The 25,162-nt window shown below is 37.5% G+C and overlaps 2 protein-coding genes across 16 annotated transcripts in view; one reads left to right on the plus strand and one right to left on the minus strand.

Annotated features, from left to right (window-relative positions):
- BMAL1 (basic helix-loop-helix ARNT like 1) overlaps positions 1-4,355 on the plus strand; it is a 97,542-nt gene extending 93,187 nt beyond the window's left edge. For all 8 annotated transcript variants that reach the window (XM_019652831.1, XM_019652834.1, XM_019652835.1 and 5 more), the window contains 2 exons: positions 1,185-1,287; positions 2,658-4,355. In XM_019652831.1, coding sequence (XP_019508376.1) covers positions 1,185-1,287; positions 2,658-2,818 — 264 coding nt within the window. In that variant the 3' untranslated portion in view covers positions 2,819-4,355. The remainder of the gene's footprint in view (positions 1-1,184; positions 1,288-2,657) is intronic.
- Positions 4,058-25,162, minus strand: part of BTBD10 (BTB domain containing 10) — a 69,766-nt gene continuing 48,661 nt past the window's right edge. For 6 of the 8 annotated variants that reach the window (XM_019652844.1, XM_019652842.1, XM_019652843.1 and 3 more), the window contains 6 exons: positions 23,354-23,639; positions 20,308-20,410; positions 18,688-18,808; positions 10,530-10,727; positions 7,914-8,024; positions 4,058-5,195 (listed from right to left, as the gene is read on the minus strand). In XM_019652844.1, coding sequence (XP_019508389.1) covers positions 4,885-5,195; positions 7,914-8,024; positions 10,530-10,727; positions 18,688-18,808; positions 20,308-20,410; positions 23,354-23,639 — 1,130 coding nt within the window. In that variant the 3' untranslated portion in view covers positions 4,058-4,884. The remainder of the gene's footprint in view (positions 5,196-7,913; positions 8,025-10,529; positions 10,728-18,687; positions 18,809-20,307; positions 20,411-23,353; positions 23,640-25,162) is intronic. The other 2 variants (XM_019652849.1, XM_019652846.1) reach the window with 1 other exon arrangement.

Genomic DNA, 25,162 nt, shown 5'->3' on the forward strand with positions numbered 1-25,162 from the left:
ACATAACAGTACAAAAATTTCATTGATAATGGTTTGATTCCACACTGTAGCTAACCTTTTGAGAAATTTCCACTTGCTGAGTTTCGATGTAATATCAAATACCACAATTATTTGAAAAAGCAATTAAAATATACATCCCTTTTCCGACTACATGTCTATGGGAGACCAGATTTCTTTCATATACTACAATCAAACAACATATCTATACAGACTAAATGGAAAAGCAAATATGAGAATCCAGTTAGATTCAAAGGCAGATATTTGATTTTTAAAAAATGTAAAACAATGACCTAATTTTTTTGTTGTTTTGGAAAATAGGTATTTTTCATTAAAATGCTATTTGTGTTAGTAGATTTATTATATTTTTAAAATTTGTTAGTTTTAACTTCCAATTAGTAAATATTGATAAATATAGCCTACAGAAACAAGTTCTTTGAAGTCCTCAGTCTTGAACTGTAGAGATAGTTGCAATGCCACCTACTGGCCAGGACTGAAATTACTACCTCTCCCAAAATCCAAGCAGCTACCAGTTTCCTTACCTACATCCAAATGCTTCTTAAAGACTCTTTTCTATAATGAGACTCAGCCAGGGGAAGGAGGCTGGGAGCAGACAGGAGAGTTCTGCTATTGAAGAATGACGATAATGCCTCTCAGTGGCCTATCTTAAGAACTTTAACCACTGGTTACTGAAGTTGGCACCTGTAATGTAACTGGTGAGAAATTTACTTCTAGTGTTTTGTTGTTCATTTGTGACTCAGAGTTGTCTCTCTTCAGTTTGTTAACAAGCCCTATTTCTTCCTCAGCAACATTTGTTGCGGTAAGTTTTACTCCCTTATAGGGGAACTGCCTGGCCAGGCTCATTAAGGTTTAGTCCTTGGCCTTGTGAGCATGATCCAAGGTGACCAAATGCTCTAGGGATTTTATTCAGCCTTTAAATTGCCTGCGTTGGCCGAACCTAATGAAGAGAAAAGAATAGTTTTGGGGAGAGTCTTTTTCCCTTACTGTAACCATTCTTAACAGTTTCTTGTTTGAATTAACCTAATAGGACACTGAAGCCATTTGAAGCTCCCCACCCCGACCCCCACCTTCCTCCTTTCAATTTCAACAAGCTTCATTTTCTTGGTGACACTGCATATGAGACTTACTGAAACTGTTGGTGACGTGCAAACCTCTTTTGTTTGTAGATTTTAAATGGAGGGACTCCAGACATTCCTTCCAGTGGCCTATTGCCAGGGCAGGCTCAGGAGAACCCAGGTTATCCATACTCTGATAGCTCCTCTATTCTTGGTAAGTGGCATTGTTATTCATTTCCATCACAATGAGCTTGCAGACATCTGGCACAAACTCAGTTTTAATAACTTGAATATACCAAACAAGCTAGTTCTAGATAAATTTGATAAGAACAAAGTAAAGGTTTAAAATTTGTTTCATCAAAAGGTTTAAAGGTTGAGTTTAATCTAATCGTTGAGTTCTGGTGGAAGGCCCCAGGTTATCCATGGAACATGGACGCAAGAGGTCCAGACTAGGCAGCAGACCCAGGCAGTTTCTCCCACCACTTGGGATATAATCTCTTCAAAGGAAAAGTGGATGAAGGTTCAGAGATAAAGCCTAGAGGGGTGATCAATAAGCATTTCAGAGGGTATTAAAAGTCATTTAGAGATGAAGAGTTTGCTTCTCCCACCCCACCTTTTTCTTATCTTTCTAGATCTTTTTTCCCTAATCTCTACCTTCCTATTTATCTTTCATTCTATAACTCTCTTTGTAATTGGTTATATCAGAATATTAAAATGAGATCAACGCAAATGCTTTTAATCTTTAATGAATTTTAAGCACTTTGTTCCTAAAAAGTGGTTTCTTCCCCCTGAAAAACTTCTAAGTTAAAAACCATATGGCAATGCAGCCCCAAAGGTAGCCTCTCTCAGCCTTCTCACCCTACTGTTAAGCACAGCTTATTAAAAGTGTGCTTAGGGGGCTGGCAGAGTGGCGTGTTGGTTGTGTTGGTTAGGAGTTGGCTTGGGACGCCAGCTCTGAGCAGCAGGGCCCCGGTTCAGGTCCCACATGAGGGCCAGTGATGCTGCACCCTCTACAGCTAAGATGGTAAACAACAGCTCAACCTGGAGCTGGGCTGCCGTGAGCTACTGTGAGCGGCCAGCAGCCAGCAGCCAGCGTGAGCTGCCGTCCAGTGGCCGGTGAGCAACTGCCTCACCCGGGAAGAGAGCAATGATAATACCAACATGGGCCAGTGAAGCGACGTCCTCCATAACTAGACTGAAGAACCAAAGACAGCAACTTGTCTGTTCCCCTTCCCTGTTCTGATCCCCAGCGCTGTTCCCCTCCCCTAACTCCCCAATAAAATCTTTTTAAAAATAATAAAAAATAAAAATAAAAGTACGCTTAGGGAGTGGCCGGTTAGCTCAGTTGGTTAGAGCACAGTGCTCAAAACACCAAGCCGTTCAATCCCCACATGGGCCACTGAGCTGTACCCTCCACAACTAGATTGAAACAACTACTTGACTTGGAGCTCATGGGTCCTGGAAAAACACACTGTTTGTTCCTCAATTTAAAAAAATAATAAAAAAAAGTACGCTTAGGAACTGCTTACGAAAGGCAAGCGTGCTGTGGTATCACCACCAACCAGTCTTCATCTTCTCCCACAGGCGACAACCCTCACATAGGCATAGACATGATAGACAACGATCAAGGCTCCAGCAGTCCCAGTAACGATGAAGCAGCAATGGCGGTCATAATGAGCCTCTTGGAAGCAGACGCTGGGCTGGGTGGCCCCGTGGACTTTAGCGACTTGCCATGGCCGCTGTAAACACTACATGTTGCTTTAGCAACACTACAGTATCAAAGTGCATTACTGGTGGAGTTTTACAGTCTGTGAAGCTTACTGGGTAAGGAGAGAACAGCTTTTATGTACTGTCTTCATAAAAGCCATCTCAGAGCCATTGATACAAGTCAATCTTACTATGTGTAACTTCAGACAAAGTGGAACTAAGCCTGCTCCAGTGTTTCCTCATCATTGATTATTGGGCTAGCTGTGGATAGCTTGCATTAATTGTATATTTTGGATTCTGTTTGTGTTGAATTTTTTAATCATTGTGCACAGAAGCATCATTGGTAGCTTTTATATGCAAATGGTCATTTCAGATGTATGGTGTTTTTACACTACAAAGAAATCCCCATGTGGATATTTCTTATACTAATTGTATCATAAAGCTGTTTATTCTTCCTTGTAAGAATCCTTTACTATAAATATGGGTTAAAGTATAATGTATTAGACAGTTAAATATTTTTAATAAATGTTTCCCTTGTTCTATAAATACTGTTCACTTTTCAAATAATTAGAAAAAAATCCTATGTGCTACAGGCTGGATCATCAATTTTCTACAGTAGGTTTTAAGGACGACCATGCCAATGACATTTACACCTTTCTGGCCTTCCTATCAAGTCTGGGACTGACGTAATTTCCCTGCTTCGCTGTATTGTGAAAATAGTTAATCTCCAAATTGTTGCAATTTTAATTTCTGAGAACAAAGATGTTACTGTTTAAATACAAAATTCAAATCCTCTGAAATTACAAATGCAAGATTAGATGTAACAAATTGGCTTCTCTATAACAACTCCTCTCCACTACTACTCACAGCTGTATGGCTTCTAACATTATGTGACCCAAACCTAAATATTTTGATTCCTTCTTGAATTGGGCCACAGAATATTAAAAAATAGCATTTGTATGAATTATATGCTAAGCAGAGCAGCACAGTACAATGGAAAAAGCCCCGAACTAGTGTCAGAAATTGGCTCTGAAAATTAAGGTTACAGTATGACCTAGCAAAAGTATTTCACCCTTCACATCAGGTGGAACGAGAAAATATTCTCTTTTCAGGTCTAACATTGTTTGAATTTATAGTATTTTAGAATTAGTAGGGAATCTAAGTGCCTCATCACACATATATGAAACTGGAGTTCTTTGAGCTACTGTTTTCTAGTTATACTGACACTATCAAGACAGAAATTCTGCTAATTATGAGACTAAAAATGGTCAAGGTTATAAAGTTGATCAGAAACATTAAAACAATGAAATTTTATTTTGATGAAAAACTCGAGTTTACAATCATTTAGTAAATGAAGAGCAAACACTTCATTTTCCTATCCCATAACTCTTAAGAAAAACAATCATTAGTAAATAAATATCTGTGAACAGATTAAGGGTAAGGCAGACTGGATAATAAACCACCCCTGCTGTTCACACTCCCTGCATGTGGCTTACTCTGACAGGGTGAAAACGGCACTGAAGATAAACTGAAAAGACAAGATATGGGCACTGAATCTCATTCTAGTTATTCAAAGAAGCCCAATGATAAATACTCATTTTTTGCTCATCATGGGCAGTAAACTATACACTTTCACTGAAGGAATACTTTGATAGAAGCACTTCAAAGTTATATTGTGCATCACAACTATAAAAATGGCTTGAACAGTTCCATTTAACCACCATTTATAAAGTGCAACTATATAATATTCTGCATTTTGTCTGGGGTGTGACGAATATCAATCTAGACGGAAAGTACCCCAGCTGCCAATTTCCACGACTTCTGAAAAGATCTAGGTGTGTGAAAAAGGACTGTCCCCCATACAAAGAACCAATTTCACAAACTTACTGGTAAACAAATACATTTATAGAACTGGAACCTCCGGGTGCTGGAGTTGTACTCATTGAAAAAACCATTCCGCTACCTTTGGTCTTTAAAAAAGCCCACACTGCTGCATCCTAAACATGTGCACGTCACGATGAAGAGAGGCCTCGCAGTGCAGAATGAGGAAGAGGGCGACGGCACCATGAAGAGTAGCATGCTATGGTTTCAGGGGACATGAGCATCACAGCACGGGGTTCTGTGCGTCAGCTTCGAGGTCATTGCTGCCCGAAGGGGGCTGGATTGGGAGAATATCCAGCTCGTCCACTTGCGGAGTTGGGTGCATGACAACCAGCTGGTCCTGGGGAATGTCTGCGGCAGCTGCTGCAAGGTTGGTGATCGATTTACTCTTTACGCACTGGAAGTCCACGTGCCGACTCTTCCCCTCTTCCTTCTCCCAGGACATTCGAATAAAGGGTCTTTGGACATAGTTGTAAATCACTTCTGGGCGGCCTCCAGGCCTTTTCTTTACTTTTTCTTTATAGGTAGGATAACCTGGAGGAGAGGAAGGTTTTAAAAACTGAGGACACACATATACATATATACATGCCCCACCCCTACTTCTCACCCAGTTTAGCCTAAAGAGGGCTTTTCTGCTGTAGCTCCTGAACAAACAAATTAAAAAGAAAGAAAACCAATATTCCATCCCCTTGGTCATCAGTTCAACAGCCAGAAACTGAAATCCTACTGATGTAATTCACAAAACCGTCCACCACAATCCCCTCAGCTACTCAATACACCAACCGCCAGAAAAACAACCTTTAAGAGCATGGAGGGGGTGGGTCCCAAATAAAATTGTATGTAATCTAGTGCATCTTGGGCTCTAGCTACGTATCCTTAATATCCCTGAACGCTTCTCTTCACAGGATTATCTGGCCTCAAGGCCTAAAATTTACTACCAAATTCGCCTTCTACTTTCCTTAAACTTAAATCTCCTCTTTACATTGCTCTGGGTTTTTTCTTTCCTTCTCTGGTTAAATGACAAAAATGTAGAGCACTCCTCAACTTCACTGGTTCTAGGGACTTTTGCACCTAGGTCAGCAAAGCCAGTATTTTAACCCCATATATCATTTTAAAATTTCTATTCCCAACAATGAAGAAGTTCCTTTAGATCAGCAATTCCAAAGCAGCTGTCCCTGATTAATCGTATCTTCCTCCTCTTGTATCATAAGCACTGAAAAGTAACAACGAGTAAAGACAATCCTAGTTTAGGAAAAGTTTTGGTCATTTACCAGGTAAGACAATTTCTCCAAAGACATAATCTCCTTAGACGTTACTGAGTCCCTTCCCTCCTTCCTACCAGCAAGAGTTGCTTGTTTAGACCAGGGCAAACATTTTCTGTGAAAGGCCAGTATAAACATTGGGTTGTCGGAAAAGTCATGACACATTTTTGCAACGAAAAACATAGAAAAATACTTCATGACTTTTCCGACAACCCAATGGTTCAGGCTTGTGGGCCATATGGTTTCTACTGCAACTACTCAACTAGGCCACTGTAAAGTGAAATCAGCTACAGGACAATACATAAATAAGCATGTCTATGTTTCAGTAAAACTTTATTTATAAAAACACTGACAATGGACTGGATTTGGCCCATGGGCCACAGTCAGACCAGAGTGAGAATCAGAGAAAAATAGAAAGGCCTCATATATTAGGGACTCAATGATTATTGCCTAAGGGGATGTATGCAGGCATCAAAACTGTAGCTCGTCTATTAGGCCACCTGTGTGTGTTGCAGGGGAGGGAGGGAGGGAGGGAGGGAGAGAGAGAGGGAGAGAGAGGGAGGGAGAGAGAGAGAGAGAGGGAGAGAGAGAGAGAGAGAGAGAGAGAGTTTGAGGTGAGGAGGGCACAGGGGCAGGCAGAGCTAAAAACCTTTGAAAGACCCTCTGAGAACGTTTTCTGCGTTTCACACTTCCAGTCATCTGCCACCTGAAGGGCAGCACTGGACATCAGAGAGAGGCCATTTCTTCCTCTTGTCCTGGATCCTCCAGAACTATTAGAAAGTCTTCAAAACTTCCATCTCATCATATTCCAATATGTCCTCCACACAGAATCAGCACTTGCTTAAAAACTACGAATAGCTTCCTCAGGATGAAAGGGGAAGGTCCATACTCCGTACCACAGTATATAAAAGGCTTTTTTATAAAAAACTACTTGATATCAGGCCTCAGCTGAGATGTCTCCTCCTGAAAGAGACCGTCCCTGCCTTCCCGATCTCAAGTTGCTTTCTCTCTAGCTCTGAGACCAAGCAGCTAAATCCCACTGTTTGGAAAATGAGAGAAGACGCACGAGTGAAACTAACGTGTCAGCAATTTCGCTACTGTTTAAGCCCCTAGTCTCTTCCTCGTGCTGCAGAGACCGTTTCTGGTCATTCTTCCTCATGTCTCAGTAGACCATTAAAGTCCTCACTTAACACTGTCAATAGGTTCTGCAACTTGAAGCAAACAGCATAATGAAACCAATTTTATCACAGGCTAATTGATATAAACAAGAGCTAAGTTCCTATGGCATCTCATCAGTGTTGTAATGAAATGACGAAGGACCTGCTGTATTGTCATCTCCAACAGCTTGACCGGGCCACTGATCAACACCATTATCTTCATTTTCATCATCACAAACATACTGAGAAATTACTACACGGCAGGCCCTGTTTTAAGCATTTTTCATGTATCCACTCATTCTGTCCTCACAATAGCCCTATAAAGTATTCATTAATACCCCATTTTAGATGAGGAAACTGAGGCACAGAGAGGTCAAGTGCCTTGGCCAAGGTCATACAGCTATTAAGTCACACAAGAAATCTGGCTCCAGAACTTTTACTCTTTACACTATTCCATGTCGTGCCAAGAAAAGTATTTTTAGTAAGGACACTTTAAAATAATAGAAGCATCTGACACGGCATCTGGAAAAATTCATTTAAATCATAAAGTAAAAAGTAATCTAAAAAATATATGGGCTCAATCAAAAATACATTAGGGTGAGCTACAGAAGATAAATTCGTATCTCTCATATCGCCAGGGAATCTTATGGAATCAAAACTTCTAATGGTCTTCTCAAATAAAGGAAGCTGAGTTTTGTTATTTATAGGTCTACTGCATGATCATTCAATAATTGTTTGAGTTTTTCTCAAGTATTCAAACTATATTCTAAATGAGATCCAATTTTTTAACCTTGTTTTTGAAAAATTAACAGAAAACAATGAAAATGTCTTACCTTCTATTCCCAGTCTAATCTTCTTAAGACCCCGCTCCTTCAAAACGGATTTGGCCACATCTCTGTTTTCAATGTACTTGAAAAATCTATATAATTTTGTGCTATAAATAACTGGAAACAAAAAGACAAAAATATTTTCTTATTAAAATCAAAGTATTTGGAGACAAAAAAATTTATCTTGATCATCAAAGGGGCCTGACAACCCTAAAAAGCCCAAATAGTGGATGCAGTAATGCCAAAGGATGACTAGCCGACATGACAGGACAATTCAGTACAGTTAATGTATAAGCAAATGTCTACTTCAGTTGAAACAGGAAAAGCTTTAATAACCAATCAGGTAACCCAATCCATAGGAAGAATCTCCTTCTGAAAGATATATCATATACAAACTTTTTGGAATAGGATCTGCCCCAATTTCTTCGATAAGAGAACCAAAGGAAGATATCAGGATCACATCATTATCAAGCAGGCAAAGTAAAGGGCTTTGTTGTGATGCCTACAAGGCCTTGTCTGGAGAGGGAAAAAATGCCTTGTCGGAGAGTACAAGATGGATACATCTTACATTTCATGGATTGAGCAACTATTAATAACTCCCCAAAAAGGCAAAGACCCTCCCCACAAACTGTTTTCCATTCAGGCGAACAGCCCCATTTAATACTAATGTTAAAATGGCAGATTCGAGCATGTTCTGCCTAGGTTAGTCTGTTTAGAGCAAACTGGCTTTGCAAAGGACAGACATTCCACTGACAACATGTTGAGTCTTCGAAATGTGCTGGGAACTTCAGGGAGTTAGACTGATGGGCCTTCCTCGCCTTCTCTCTTTCAGGTGGAGTTATCTCCCTTAAAAGGTGAACTGCAAAGGTTTTTTCAAAAAAAGAAAAACACACTCACAAACCAAACATGCTGGTTTAAGAGCCAATAAAAGGAAAATACGTATACAGATGCTACTCATGGGGTAAATTTGTGATTATTAACTACATCTTTAATAAGATTACTGATATTTTAAGATAAATATTTTTTTGACATCAGAATGGATGGTGTCATAATGTCGCATTTAGGAAAATCAGCCTGAAGAGGCAATCTCTGTCTCCTCTTTTTTAGGTTGGAACATCTTGGCACAAAATGAAACATTTAGACAAATTAAGTAAAAATGTTTTCAGTCTTTTTAAGCTTTGAAGCTTAAGATAATAAAATAAAATAAAATAAAACCAAAAAAACACTGAAATGGAAAGCTAACAATTGAAAAGCCAGGTGTATTATAATTCCTATATCACTATAATCTCATTTCTGTGTTCTACGATTGGCTCTAATCTCTCGAGTCAAACTTTTTGAAAACTAAATTACAAATTACAAATTTGTTCATTCTCTCTCTTGACACAAAACAATGTAATACATTTCTCTGAATTTTTGGTAACCTTTCATTTTTTCCTGTGTTTTTTCAACTTTTTATTCCATATATTATTATAGCCATTGTCAGCAAAGAGCCTAGGAATGAGGAAATAGCAACAGAAGTGTCTGTTACTACAACTGTCCACAGAAGAATCACAACACTCATTTCAGTACATCATGCAAAGAAAATGTCTCAATGTAAATTCTGAAAAGTACTACCATAATTCGTTAAAATACTCTGAAAACCTTTAGAAGTCAAAAAGAATACCACTTGGAATCTTTATTTTGTTTTTAGAAAAGGGTAAGTAAAATGGAAAAACCATGAAAAACCACTTTCTATATTCCTGAACTTTTCACTTAAATCTTAATCCTTACCGAGTCAACGCGGACTAGATTACAGAATAAGATGCTAGCCTATTTTACCTATTTCTTCAAATCATTCTTTCAACTCTATCTTCTCAATCTATGAAATGGTTTAAAAATACTATATTGGGTTAATCACAACAAACAATGTAAGATACATTTTCTAACAAAAAAAAATCAGAAGGCTCTAATTAGAAAAAATTTGGAAGTGTAGTTAAGAAAAAAGTTGGTCACTGCTGCTCAAGATACGCTGTTTTGGTCAGAGATATCTAACTATAGTTCTACAAAGCTCGCTGAAGGGTCACTGTATCCTCCAAAGACACACATGACACTTAAAAAAGAACATCTTAGAAATTAAAGTCACCTTTGAAATCAATGAGTCAAAGGTTCTCATTTTATATACAGATAAAAATTCATCTGAAAAAACAAAAACAAAAACAGTTTATTCAGTATAATCTACTACTCCAGGATCTGCTTCTCTAGGATGCTTCCAAATGCAAAGAAAAAAATACATCAAGATCCAGAGACTCAACAAAGAGCAAATCATCTCTGTGCATGTCAGAGGCGGGCACGCTTTTTCTTTACAGGGCCAGATGGTCAATACTTCGGGCTTTGCGAGCCATGCGGTCTCTGTTGCAACTACTCAACTCTGCCATGGTAGCACAAAAGCAGCCATAGACAATACATAAAACCTCACTTATAAAAACAGGCAATAGGCTGGATTTGACCCGAGGTCATGGTTTGCTGACTCCTGGTATAGTTGAGAATTCAATGTACTTTCTTTATAAAAACTGTCCTTTGATCAATAGTATAAAAAATAGAGAATTGGGGATGACTCAAGAGAGAAAACATGCCACAACGCACTCTGTGAGTACTCCTCTCCCATCTGCGGCGGGTACTCTTCATCCCAGTCCACGACATCATCGTCCGTAAGCACCACTATGTGGCATTCTCGTTCCCCACTCTGGGCACTCGCCACCATGAGAGGCAGGATCATTTCCTCCAGGTAAAACTCAAACTGTCGACGAGCACCATCATTTGATAACTCATGCATTAGGGCACCTGAAATGAAACCCACAAAAATATCTTGATTTTTTTGGGTGACTGAAAAGTAAAAGAAGAGCAGAAGCAACACACAAACAAAATATGGGATTAGTTCAGCATTTACTTTGGGCCCCTATGGGCAATGGAGTGGTTATTCTCTAGTCAACAAAACTTTTCCTAGGAAGAGTTCTTACAGAACTACAGAATTTTACAGCAAAAAGGGCCAATAAAGACATCCAACAATACGCCCCGTCATTTTACACATCATGATGCAATCTGCCTAAGATTACAAAACTAATCTACAAAATCAGAACTAAATTCGCCCCCCACCCCCCGCCCCACCATCCCTAGTCCAGGGCATTTTTTACTAATCATCTTGTCTTCCATCAGTACACACAATTATATTTTGAAGTGGATATTAAGGACATTTTTCAGATTATCCATATGAACTAAAATAGCTCCCACAGTACATCTCCCACGTGTTTTCTTTCTCAGAAAATTATTCACAAATAGCACTAATATTTCAGTGTAGACAGAGGGGTGAGATGAGAAGGGTCAACTGGCTTGGGATAAGGAAGGCAAAAGGCCAAGCCAAACACAGCAAGGTACAGGAGTTACACAGAGCTGACTCTAGAATTGCGAGAGGTAAAAGATACACTTCACGTCACCTTCCTTAAGTACAGGCATAATGAACAACTTCAACGTCCCAAATACACAGCCACAAACTCACCTGCATTGACCTAATGGTTTTTCTTTTATTCTTCTTTCAGTGGCAATATCCCATCTGCTACCTATAGCCCTACCATCTCAGGAACTAGTGGGAACTAGTGGGCACTAGAACTCAAATCTGTAGTCTCCCAAAGGAGAGTGTCTTTCCCCCTACAACATGTTGTGTAATTATATAATAACTATCAATAACACGTAATTATAATAAAATGATTAAATAATTAACAATCTATGTTATTATCTAGTTATGTCTCTCTCTAGGCAGGCTACTTCCTTTTTTTTTTTTTAACAATTCCATTTATGGCCAAACCACTAGATGTTTCAAACACGTTCTCTTTGCCCTAATTTCTGAACCAATTAGGGCTTCCACACTCACTACTCTACTCTTCAAAACTACTCTCGCTATGGTCTCCAAATGACCTTTAGATTGTTAAAGACATTGCATATTCTGATCCCAATCTGATTTGACTTCTCGGTTGAATCTCTCTCAGGGACCACTCCCTCCTCCTTAAAATGGTCTCATTTCTAAGAATCTCTATGCCAATTTGCCTGGTTTTCTTTCTCCTTCCTGACTGTTTTTCTCTGGTCACCTTTACCAACTCTTTCTTCTCTAGCTGTTCATTAAATATTGATATTTCTCAGGACGATTTTAAGTTCTTTTCTTCTCTCACTTTATGTTGACCATTCCCAAATTTATTCTACTAATTCTACCTTCTGTATTCCAGATGCATTATATTCAACTGCCTTCCGGAAATCTCCATCTGTATGCCACCTCATAGGCACCTCGAAAAATTGAATTTAATCATCTCTGCCTCTCTCTGCAGTGTTTTCTAAATCAGTAAATAGCATCACTATCCACTAAAGTTCTCAGTATCATCTCAAGAGTGCTGGGCATTAATAGGCACTTAAATATTTGTAGAATAAATAAATCAATCCTTGGTTCCTCTTTCATCTCGTAATTCAATCAATTCCCAAATGCTATCAAGTCCACCTCTTAAATACATCTTGGATTATGTCATTTCTTTCTCCAGAAGATGCTATTTTCCAAAGATAGCTGCAAAATCTCTTATGCCACGTGCTTTTCTGCAATGTGATCGTCACATCTTGCCAAGAGCTGGAGTCTAATTCTCCTTCCTTTTTATCCAGGCTGGTCATACTGACTTGCTTGAAACCAGGGGAGCACGGCAGAGGTGATGGTGCATGACTTGCAGTTCTGCCTTGGTCTCAAAATGCTTCCTCTCTGGAGGAATCTCCAGACTCGGGGAAGCCTAAGCCACAGAAAGAGGCCACACACACGTCCTCTGTTTGACAGTCATAGCTGATCCCAGCCTTTGCATCATCCCAGTCCAGGCAGCAACATGTCAGTGCAGAAGCCTCCAGCCTTATGAGTCACCTCAGCCCTTCAATTCTTCACAAAATGAGGCTTCAGATATTGTGAAGAAATAAGCCACCGCTGTTGTACCCTGTCTGAACTCTTGACCCATAGAATAAAAATGATCATACTTTATGCTACTAAGTTTGGAATGGTTTTTAAATAGCAATAAATAGAACACAGGCCATCCTCATTGCCCCCAACACAGTGCAAGTCATCAATTTTCACCCAAACTATGGTAAAATCTTCTAATTAAATTTCCCCTTGGGCGGGCCGAGTAGCGCGATGATTAAGAGCTGGCTTGGGACGCCAGAGGACCCCGGTTCGGATCCCACATATGAGGGCCAGTGACACTGCCCTCCACAGCTAAGATGCTGAACAACAGCTCAACCTGGAGCTGGGCTGCCGTGAGTCACCTGCAACGGCGTAGGCTGCAGCCCCTGTGGCAGTGGGTTGCCATGGGCTACCGTGTGTAGCCAGCAGCCAGCAGCCAGCGTGAGCGGCCAGCAGCCGCAGTGAGCGGCCGTCCAGAAGCCGGCGACTGATCTGCCTCACCTGGGAAGAGCACGATGATGGTGCCAACTTGGGCCAGTGAAGCAACGTCCTCCACAACCAGACTGAAGAACAAAACGACAGCAACTTGTCTGTTCCCCTTCCCCCAATTCCCCAGCGCTGTTCCCATCCCCCAATTCCCCAATAAAAATCTTAAAAAAAAAAAAAATTTCTCCAACACTGGCTTCTGCCCCTCTGTACAGTAGTCCCCCTTATCTGTGGTTTTGCTTTCTGTGATTTTGGTTACCCGCAGTCAACTGTGGTCAAAAATATTAAATGGAAAATACCAGAGAAACAATTCATACATTTTAAATTGTGTGCTGTTCTGAGCAGTGTGATGAAATTTCTCATCAGCTCTGCCCCACCCAGGACGTGAATCATTTTATCCAGCATATTCACGCTGCATACGCTACCCTTCCATTAGTCACAGTAGCTGTCTAGGTTATCAGGTAAACTGTCACAGTATCACAGTGCTTGTGTTCAAGTCACCCTTATTCTACTTAGTAAGGGCCCCAAAGCACAAGAGAAGTGATGCTGGCAATTCAGATAGGCCAACGAGAAGTCCTAAGAGTTTCCTTTAAGCGAAAAGGTGAAAGGTCTTGACTTAAGAAAAAAATCATATGCTGAGGTTGCTAAGATCTATGGTAAAAACCAATCTTTTATCTGTGAAATTGTGAAGAAGGAAAAAGAAATTCATGCTGATTTTGCTGTTGTACCTCAAACTGCAAAAGTTACAACCACAGTGCATGGTAAGTGCTTAGCTAAGATGGAAAAGGCATTACACTGTGGGTGGAAAACATGAACAGAAAATGTATATACATATATAGGGTTTGGCGCTATCTGCGGTTCCAGGCATCCACTGGGGGGTATTGGAATGTATCTCCTTCAGGTAAGGGCGGGGACTACTGTAACTCATTTTCCCCATAGCACCCAAATTCAACTATGTGTCTCCTCCTAGTTTAAACCTTTCATGGCTGTACTATTCTTAGATTAAAAGTTCCAAATCCCCAACTTGATCCACAAAGCACTGTTATATGAAAAAGGTTATAGATCACTGTGAACAGTCCTTTAAAAAAATATTTTTTAAAATACTATCTACATATGGATGACTTCCACATATAAATATCTAGCTCACATTTCTCTCCTGAACTCTAGACATGTATACCCAATGTCCCACTCAACCTTTCCACTTGGATGTCTAATAGGTATTTCAAACATAACATGTCCAAAAGCAAGCTTCTAAACTTCTGCTCCCATGAAGTCTCCTCCATCTCAGTTAACGGCAAGTCTACACTTCCAGTTTAAACATATTCTACATGCAACAGTAACAAAAATACAAAATATCAAAGAATAAACTTAAGACCAGGGCAGGAATAAAAGAAGACATAAAATAAAACTGAATAAATGGAAAGTCAGGGCAGTTGGAGTAGGAATCAGTATAATAATTATGCTCATTCTTCTAAAAAATTAACTTCAAAGAATTGTAAGGAAAAGCTCAAAAATTTTTAAATAATTTTTTTGAATGTCTAGAATAGACATAGGTTAGAGTTGAGTATGTTTGAGCCTGAGGATCAGAGAGGGAAAAACTAATACTAGAGAAGATGGCAACAAGAAAATGAATAAGATGATAAAATAATTTATTCATTCAACAAATGGTTACTGAGTCCTTGCTATGTGGCAGGCACTATGGACACAAAGTTCAAAAGGTATAATCCCTGTCCTCAAGTTCGAACTGGTTTAATGATATAAAGTGGAAAATAGAGCAAGATAGAAATAGGGGTAGAGATGGAGTGGGAGATGGAGAGGGAGATGGAGATAGAGGCAGAAAACACAAGTGTATCATTTCAGTGTCTCTGTTTCAGTGCCTCCACAGGCACGCTCTGCCTCACATCTCCCTTTCTCAACAGGCTTGGATATAAATTCAATGTTTCAGATTTTGGTTGCAGTCCCATTATCTCCCACATGGATGGTGCCTTTCTTCCTGGGCCTTCTGAACTGGTATTTTATTCAAACTTTAAATTTCATTTTCCATACCACTTTTATCCAAGGACACTATTTTCATTTCTTTTAGCACTAGGCCTTCATCCCTGAGTTTAACTCTCATTCTCAAGATCTCTTCTGGATTACAGTGCTTGCCCAGGAAAAGAATGTGTACACTGAAGAAATTTATAGCCTATTTGGGAAGCTACTACTTACCACAGATTTCCTTGACTTGCTGGTAAGTTCTCTGACAGATGTTTGCGAAGTCAGTCCCTCTACTCATCTTACCTACAAACATACCATTCCTTCAGCTTGGAACATACTTCCTCTTCCCTTTCCTCCAGAAAGCTTCCTCAAGCCCCACACCAGAGGTACAGTTCCTATATGCTCATTTAGCACCCTATTCTTCCTCTAACATCATAATACAACTTACTTCCCTGTCTTCCCCCCATGCTACAAGCATCATGAGTGTTGCCTTTTATATACCTAATATTTAGTATAAAGTGAGTGCTCAATAAAAATGCAGAAAATGACTGATTACTATGTAACCATTAAACAAATTGTTATTAAAAATATTTACTAATGGAATTATTCACAATATATTCCCATATAGAAATATAAAATAGCGTGTACAGTATGACCCTTTAATATTTTTCTTTTAATTTACTTTTATTTCCGAATTTTGCTACCTTATTTTTTAGCAAACTCTATTTCACACTGTGTGTCAAGCACTATTCACTTAATTTTCACAACAACCCTGGGAGATCAGTATCATTGTCTCTATTTTAAAGATAAGGAAACTAAGAAACAAGGTTTTAAGTAACTTGCCAAGAAACCCAACTCTCTATTCAATAAACATTTAGTACTTATTTGACTTCTTATTAAATGAAGAGACAAACTTAGGCATTTTAGTGTAAAGTGCCATTCCAATATTCAGTAAAGGCACTTATCTGCAGGAAAAAAAATTCATTTTTGGACTCAAGTCTACACCTACAGTATCCTTTTATATTTTTATGAGACTATTTTTGTCTCTTCAAATTCTATTAGTTCTGTTTTAATAAAGTCTATGAGAATCTCTAAATTTTTAGTAACATATTACAAGTAATCTAGAAACAATTACTAAGTATTTAAAAGTCAGAAGTCTAGTACATATGGAAAACCATTTTACATAACAATTCTTACCTATAATTCCATAACAAATAAATGAAACTTAACAGTGATGACAAGGTAAGCTGTGTCCAAAGGATTACAGAACTAAAATCCACATCATCTGTAAGAAATTCTATTGTTTCTTTAAAATTTGACAGTCACCAAAATTCAACATCTAATTATATGAAGTTCAATTAAAATGGTCCCATGGGGCCGGCCAAGTGGCACGATGGTTAAGAACTGGCTTGGGACGCCAGAGGGCCCCAGTTCGGATCCCACATATGAGGGCCAGTGACACTGCCCTCCACAGCTAAGATGCTGAACAACAGCTCAACCTGGAGCTGGGCTGCCGTGAGTCGCCGGCGATGGCGTAGGCTGCAGCCCCTGTGGCAGTGGGTTGCCATGGGTTACCGTGTGTAGCCAGCAGCCAGCAGCCAGCGTGAGCGGCCAGCAGCCGCAGTGAGCGGCCGTCCAGAAGCCAGCGACTGATCTGCTTCACCCGGGAAGAGCACAATGATGGTGCCAACTTGGGCCAGTGAAGCAATGTCCTCCACAACTAGATTGAAGAACAAAACGACAGCAACTTGTCTGTTCCCCTTCCCCCAATTCCCCAGCACTGATCCCATCCCCCCAATTCTCCAATAAAAATCTTTAAAAAAAAAAAAATGGTCCCATGAATTAAAAAACACTAAACTTGACGTCAAGGATCTATAATTAAAATAATAAATGCTCATGGTTTCAATAAAAAGACTTTTTAAGATGTAAAAAATAGCAACTTTGTTCAAGTTTACGGTTATATGCTCCAGTTATCCAACTATTTGACTTTAAACTTTTAAATATCATTTACAGAGACATGGACTCAGAGGTGGACCATCCACTGCTTTGTCCCACCTACTGATATTCTTATGGAAACTTTAAAGAATGTCTGGCAAAAATAAAATGGTACTTAGGGACAGACTTAATAAGGCCATTCATTTTCAGTTAGATCATAAGTAAGCATGAAGGATAGTTATATTTAAGTATACAGTAGGTGCCTTAAAAATTTAAATAAAATTTCCCACTCACAGTTTCCAATATACCAATCTCTGAAAAGGTATGACATCACTCTCTGCTAAGCCAGTGATGAATTTAGGTAATGAAGATAACCTTATATCTGGAGCTAACACAAGGTTATAACCACATATAGAAAACTTTAAAAATGGCTTCCCACTGTATATAAAATAAAATGTAAGAACACACGTTTGGATTAAAGACCTTCTATAATCTGGCCCACCTACTTATCCTGTCTCCTTCTGGTTCTGATATAAAGTCTTTGCTCCAATTAGGTTATTTACAAAGTATATCCTCCCCACTTTACTCCAAAAATCTCAGCTCTTAGAATGACCTCCCTACTCTACTTTTTGTAAAACCATTCCTATTCCTTGTTTACTACCTGTCTCCTCTGAACTCTTCTCCAAACTCTCTAGCTGACAATAGCCTCTCCTTCATCTGAACTTCCCCAACCACTTAATAACCAAGTCAACATTTGATAATTCTCATAAACTATTTGGACTTTTCTGTATATATCACCTTTTTTTCTTAGGCATGGCATAATGGTGAAATGGTGGGATGCTGAGGTGGTGGTGGTAAGAAAATATCAATCAAAGAGTTAGGGTCCCTAAGTTGTAGACCTTGCTCTGAGACTATTTTTAAAGTTCTTAATTGAAGTCACTTAACCCTTTGTATAAATGAGGGCTAGGTATTCAATCTAAGATCTTTAATGACAAATTTTTGAGAATTATTTCTATCTTCCACAGTAGCTTAGGATATTATCTTACATGTTAAACAGAAAAAAATTATAAATTTTTGGTTGATGTGATCTAAGGAATGAAGTCAAACACCACACTTTACCAAAGCCAGGGATCCCAAGCTGGGAGATAAAAGACTAGCAACAAATCATAAAGGAAACAGTTGATGAGCAAATATGGGAAAGGCTATCAAAATAATAAATTATGAAAGTTGACAAGAGGTTTTTGGAAAATTGCACAAGGAGCTTATAAACATGTCTGTAAACTTCCATAAATAATCTTTATGGTACTAGAATGTTTTACAATGTAATTAAACAAATATTGATGTGTAGGTAAATAACACTATTTCAGGCTTTTCATCCCAAGATATTATAACTCTACAAACTATTCATACACAAAACATCATACTTACTGAGATCTCTACATTTAATAGTACTATATTCAAAAGAGATACAGAGATAGTCACATGCTTCTCTCAGTTCAGGAATAGATATGCCATCAGGACAACGGATTATTCCTGTTTTATAGTAATCCTAAAAAAAGAAAAGAAAGGCAAAGAATGCATAAAACATCTGGTGCATGAGGTAGCCAAAACTTATTACTAAGGTTGGGCTGGTAGCATTTTCAAATATAGTAGAGCTCTGAGATTTGTGAATTGCGTATTTTAAAGTTAGATGGGACCTCAGTTCACCTAACAACTATTTCATTTAACAAGAAAAATTTATGCCCAAATAGGTTCACTGACTCACCAAGTCATAGAATTATTTAATAGCAGAGATAAAATGAGAACCTAGGTCTCCCCATTATTTATGCATCTCTTCTCTCGACTACATCATGCTAATTCATATGTAAGTATGAATTCAAAAATAAGTATGGGCAGCCGAAAGAAGTACTTTCTAACAGTACTTTCTGGCTCAAGCTTCTCAAGGTTCAGTCACAGTGACATAATTTCTAAAGCTGATGAATCAATGGAAACAAGTCATTATCGGGTGCTTGTCTGAGGACTAACAACCCAATCAAGATCAACTACAGTTGACCCCTGAACAACAACGAACTTAAAGAGTACCAACTCCCTGTATAGTCGAAAATCTGCGTATAACTTTTGCCCCCGAAAACCTTAATCGTCAATAGCTTACTATTGACAAGATACCTTACTGATAACATAAACAGTTGATGCAAATATATTTTGTATGTTATATGTATTATATACTGTATTCTTACAATAAAGTAAGCTAGAGAAAAGAAAATGGTATTAACAAAATCACAAGGATAAGAAAGTTCATCTACATTATTTATTGAAAAAAATCTGCAAATAAGAAGATCCACACTGTTCAAACCCATGTTGTTCAAGGTTCAACTATACTTTTCCTATCTTGAACTACAGGATTCTCCCTCCCCTCTTCCCCCAAAACTGTTTGACAAATCCATATTTTCAGACTATGGCATAAACTGTCACACACTATAATCAAATCTTTATCTCTGATTTAAAATTATAAGTAGGGACTCTGTAATACTAATTTAAATATTCCTCAAAATAAAAGGTTACAAACTTCAAAATAAAAATAAAGGTTTAAAACAAACACGCTAACAAATACATTTCAGATGAGTTTTAAATGTTCATAAATGTCCATATTGCTGTTTATGTGCGATAAAATACTAGAATTCAAGTAGCTACATTACATTCATTCTCAGGTAGCAAAAAATGATAAACTTATTTTATTTAAGAGAATTACAAGGAGGAAGGAGTAACATGACTCCATAAATGTTAACATTAAACCCTTAAAAGAACTGTTTATGCAGACCTAAGAGATGAATCATCCCCTATCCTATCTTCCCAAAGGTCATAAAATTCATTTATATCATATTATCTTTATGTATTAAAATAAAAATGAATTAAATAGTATTTTTTTAAAAAAACAATATCCTGCATACCTCCATAAAGATATCCAAATAGAACTCTGATTTCAATTCCAGTACCTACCAAGAAGGGGTCATATGATTAAGTCAAAACACATAAGAAACAAGAACTTACCAGGATAGCTCGAAATACAGTGGAGCCAATTCCCTCTGCCACCTCATACTCTCCCTTCTCATTGGGTCGTGTAAAGTTATGTTCTCTGCCAGATCCAAACATCCTATAATAGCAAATAATTAAGAAATATATCAATAAGTAGAACATTTCCTCAAAAGAGAAAATTGATTTTATGCACAAAACTAAAAAGGAATTATAATTTAAGCATTAAGTTATATCATTAAATTAGTTCAAGAATTTTTATAAGAAATTTATTCTGGTAAAGGTAATAAACAAAGGAATATTTAAAATATTTCCTTTTTTTGATGGGCAGGAACAGTAACATACATTCCCTATAAGCAAACAAAATCAACTGGTAAAATTCAGAAGCTAAAGAACTTTTCAGGGGACGGCAGAGTGGCTCAGTTGGTTAGAGCGTGAACTCGGAGCAACAGGGTCACTGGTTCGATTCCCACAGGGGCCAGTGAGCTGTGCCCGAGCTGCTAACAGTGGCAGGATGGCTCAGCTGGTGAGCACATATACTCCTAAAAACAGGTTGCCGGTTCGACTCCCGCATGGGATGGTGGGTTACCCCCCCACCTCCGCAACTAAAACTGAACACGGCACCTTGACCTGAGCTGCCCTGAGCCACAGACACAGCCGGATGGCGACGGGACTTGGAGCTGAGCTAGCTGCACCCTCCACAACTAAGATTGAAGGACAACAACTTGACTGTTCCCCTCCCCCAATTCCCCAACACTGTTCCCCTTCCCCAAAAAAATCTTAAAAAAAAAAAAAGAACTTGTCAGCCCCTTGTCCTTGGGGGGCGAAAAAAAATCAATCAATCTAGGGGAAAAATGGCTTTTATGCTAATCTTACCAAGAAGGAACCATGTTATTTGTGCCTTTTCCTTACAACTGCCATCTTTACTGCAAAGTTAATGCTATAATACAGCACTTACAGTAATCTAAACTAGGTAAAAGTAAGATGTAAAAGCAGGTTAGTTGTTTTACTTTTCACAATCTTAACTACAAATGTAAGAAATCTTGCTTAAAATTCTTACACTTGCATTCTAGAATTGAAAAACAAGCAATCAAATGATGGAGAGGAATGAAAAAGAGAATGAAAAGTTTAAATAAAAAAAATATATATTAATTTTGACATAAGAAAAATACAAATGGACATATTTTTTCAGGTCATGTTGTTGGTCCTCTAACCGTATCCATTTAGAAAAGAGGCAATTTGTAAAATATATCCTTCAAAATAAAAAGTATAATGCATTATTCCCAAGAAAAAGTTTAAATTGTGATTTAAAGGAAACAGAACCCCCTCCAAATTTGGGCATTTCACTGACCACAAAAGTTCAGAACAAATGTCGGGGGGCTAGCACCGGGTTGAAAATGTTTTCATAAGTTAGGGAATTATATACCATCTGCTATTCCCATCTTTTAATAAAAGACAGGACATTCTAACAAGAAAAAAATTAGGATAAAAATCACTGAATAAATGATAGTCCTTAAATTGTACTTAACTACATGAAAAAAAAAAGGATGTAGAACATCCGAATCTGATACCACTATTACTAAAGTAAATATGACTGAGTATTCTACTCAACAATTTCCCAATTTAAATATTTCCCCTTTTGTTATAACACAGAAACCTGTAAAGAACAAAGCATTTTTATTTCAGTTTCCAGAAAAATGCCAGCTGCTTTCTACAGTTTCCCATGTATATTAATTTACAGCCCCAAAGATATACTTTAGTCAACTGACATGAAAAGAAGCCTTCACTGATACAAAAAAAGAGTCTTACATGAATCAAGTGTAATGTAATTTTCTCAAAACACCTTAACTTTTACAAAAGGTGAATGCTGTAATTTTCATTTTCAGATCAATATTGATACACAGACACAAAATATATTTTTTAAGAAAACACAGTCTAACAGCTGAAGCAAAATATCAAATACCTACTTTGTAATTGTATTTCTTTAAAGTTTAGGTAAAAAATAAAGTATTAACAGTATCAAGTCATCCTCCTAATTGCTTCCATCAATAATCTTTCCCCGTGCTACTAAAAATACATAAATACCTATAGTTCAAGTATTTTTTTTCCTCACACACGCAAAGCCAATGTTAAAAGAAAATATTTATCTACTCAAAACATACAGTGTCATATGCTAGCATTTATTTTGTATTCGGACACTGACAAATCACACACACACACACACACACACACACACACACACACACACACACACACGGGCATCCCACGAGTATTTAGGTTACAATTATTCATATGTAACCTAAAAAACATAAGGACTTTCTTACTTCATGTAAATTTCTACTTCATACGTTCACTTTACATTAGAGTGAACAGAAAAAGATACTGATTTTACAGTTAAAAGGTATCTGACCCTAATTTTTGACACGATGAAAAATCAAGTCTATATTGTCTGTATCATTCTTGGATTGCAGTTCCCATTACTACAAACTTTACATTAATCTATTACTCTCAATGAGCACAGATTAGAAGATGACTATTAATCTCTCCTTCGTTCTACTAACTCTGATATTTGTTAATAGCATTCCTTTTTCTAAGTATCTATATCAAACTGACAACTCATGCTGACTTTTCAGCTAACCAAACTGTTGGGTTTTATTCCTTTAAACAAGTCTGATACCGGCTGTATTTGACGGTGGACTTTGGGAGCTCCAAGTAAAGAAAACATTATCACTGTTCAATTCACATTGTCAGATGCAATCTGTGGTTTCAGCCTATAGAGATCTTTAAGTATCCTTTCTTCATTAACTAATATACTTGCTATTCCTACTGGTACAACAAAGATCGTTAGAAATAAAACCAATTTCAAGATCTGGCTCTACCACTTTCTAGCTGTATAAACTTGAACAAGTTATTTAATCTTCAAAAGTTTAGTTCTTTCATCTGTAAAATAGGAACACTACATTCCAACAGACAATTACCATTAAGAAAAAATGAAAAACTTAAATAAAACAAGATGTGAAAGTGCTTTATAATTAATCATACAAAGAACTGCAATAATACAAACCTGCCCAACATTGTATTTGGCTGCGCAGTAAAAATGGATGGGTCTACAACAAATCTAGTGTTATCCACTATTAGTGTCACTCGTTCTGACGTTCTTACATTCCGAGCTCCTTCTTTTGCATTTTCATATACAAACACCATCTCCCCAGGTGTCTTACAGCTACTATCTGAACTTGACTGACTACTGTTTCTGCTGCTGTTTCCAGCACTACTACTGGAACCATTGGGAGATGCTTTTTGAGGACGAGGACTGCTTGGACGAGAGGAACTGTGATCTTTTTCTCGTTCTGAAATAAAGATGTTAAACAAAGTTATGCAAATTTCTTTTTAAAATGCAAGAGCCATATATATCTTTTTAAAATTTTGATTTAGAAAAGTTGTTTTAAATCACAGCATTCCTGCTTTTTTATCTCAAATAACATATCACAGAATATCATAAATATTAATGTGTTTCCCAGGAATAAAACCTAAAACATCAAAATGTTTTCTAAAATAATTAATCTTTGTAGACTTTTAAAAAGGTGGATAGCTTACTAATGTTGATCCAGACTAAGATCAAAATTAAGGTAAATTTTATGTTATCACCCTACTTAAAAATATATAGAAACCCAAGGAACAGAATTACAAGTCAAATAAGTATTGAAAGTTAGTAAAAGATTAGTCAGAACACCAATTTAAACTCTCCTAAATACTAAAAGTATTAATACTATTCTGAGAACACAAAGTACAAACTTTTGAATCTCACTGTGTTAACAAGGGCATTTCAAAACCAGCAATTTAACTCACAAAAGGAAGATCCCAAAGGAAGAAAAAAACGTCGCTAAGGACAGCAAAAAGTACTTATTTTTCAAATGACTCTTAATGTCTACCAAATTAAGTGGCTTCCATAGCTGATAATAGTACTTTCTTTTCATTCTCACTTTTGTTGAATAAAGCACTGCTACAAAGTTCATAGGATCAAATTATTATCTATAATTTTAATAGGTAGCAAATATTAAAATTCAGAACATTTTCTTTGGATGTTCCAATTTTCTACAAAGGGGAAATTAAAACTAAGATCTTTATGATTAAGTTTCCTTTAGAGGCTAGATCACTAAGCTTTAAAGGTGACCTAAAAATGTACCTCCATCTCATCAGTTTCATCAGCTTTTGCCAAATTCCTCCATGACTCAGGCTTACTTAGAACACTCTGTACAGCTTTACTGATTATATAATTAGATTTGCAGTATCTCCAGAGATACTGTGACACCTCGCTTTTATTGCCTGTTTCCACAATGCTGGTAGTATCCCAAAAGCAAAATTTGTCAAGTAATAAAATAATTTATTGTATCCTCCTATTATCTTCCCACATACTGAACTTCACATATAACAAACTATAATCTCTTACTTATTATACTTCTATTGATTTCTGGCTTATCAGTATTAGTCTGACTTTAAGGACCTACTTAGTTATTGACAACTTCTATACATATTTAGACCCTAATATAAATGGTTTTGATTCATAACAATCATAAACTACCTCATATAGTCAGTTGAGGTATTTAATTTAGCCCCTTCCCCAGGAGAAAATGAAAGTCAGCAAGTTCACATTGCTTACATACCTCGGCTTCAGACTAGTACATTATAGTCAGTCACACAATGCATTTACCTGGGGTAATAACGTTCATTTACAGTAACGTGTAGGAAGAAAAAGACCTGAGCTAGTTGCCAAGACAGCAAAACACTTCACACATTCCCTTTCATCTTCTATTTTTATTATTAAAAATACTGTCAAAAATCAAAATAAATTACTCCTTGATGGCTATTCTAG

Source organism: Hipposideros armiger, unplaced genomic scaffold, assembly GCF_001890085.2.
Source record: "Hipposideros armiger isolate ML-2016 unplaced genomic scaffold, ASM189008v1 scaffold_188, whole genome shotgun sequence".
NCBI lineage: Eukaryota > Metazoa > Chordata > Mammalia > Chiroptera > Hipposideridae > Hipposideros > Hipposideros armiger.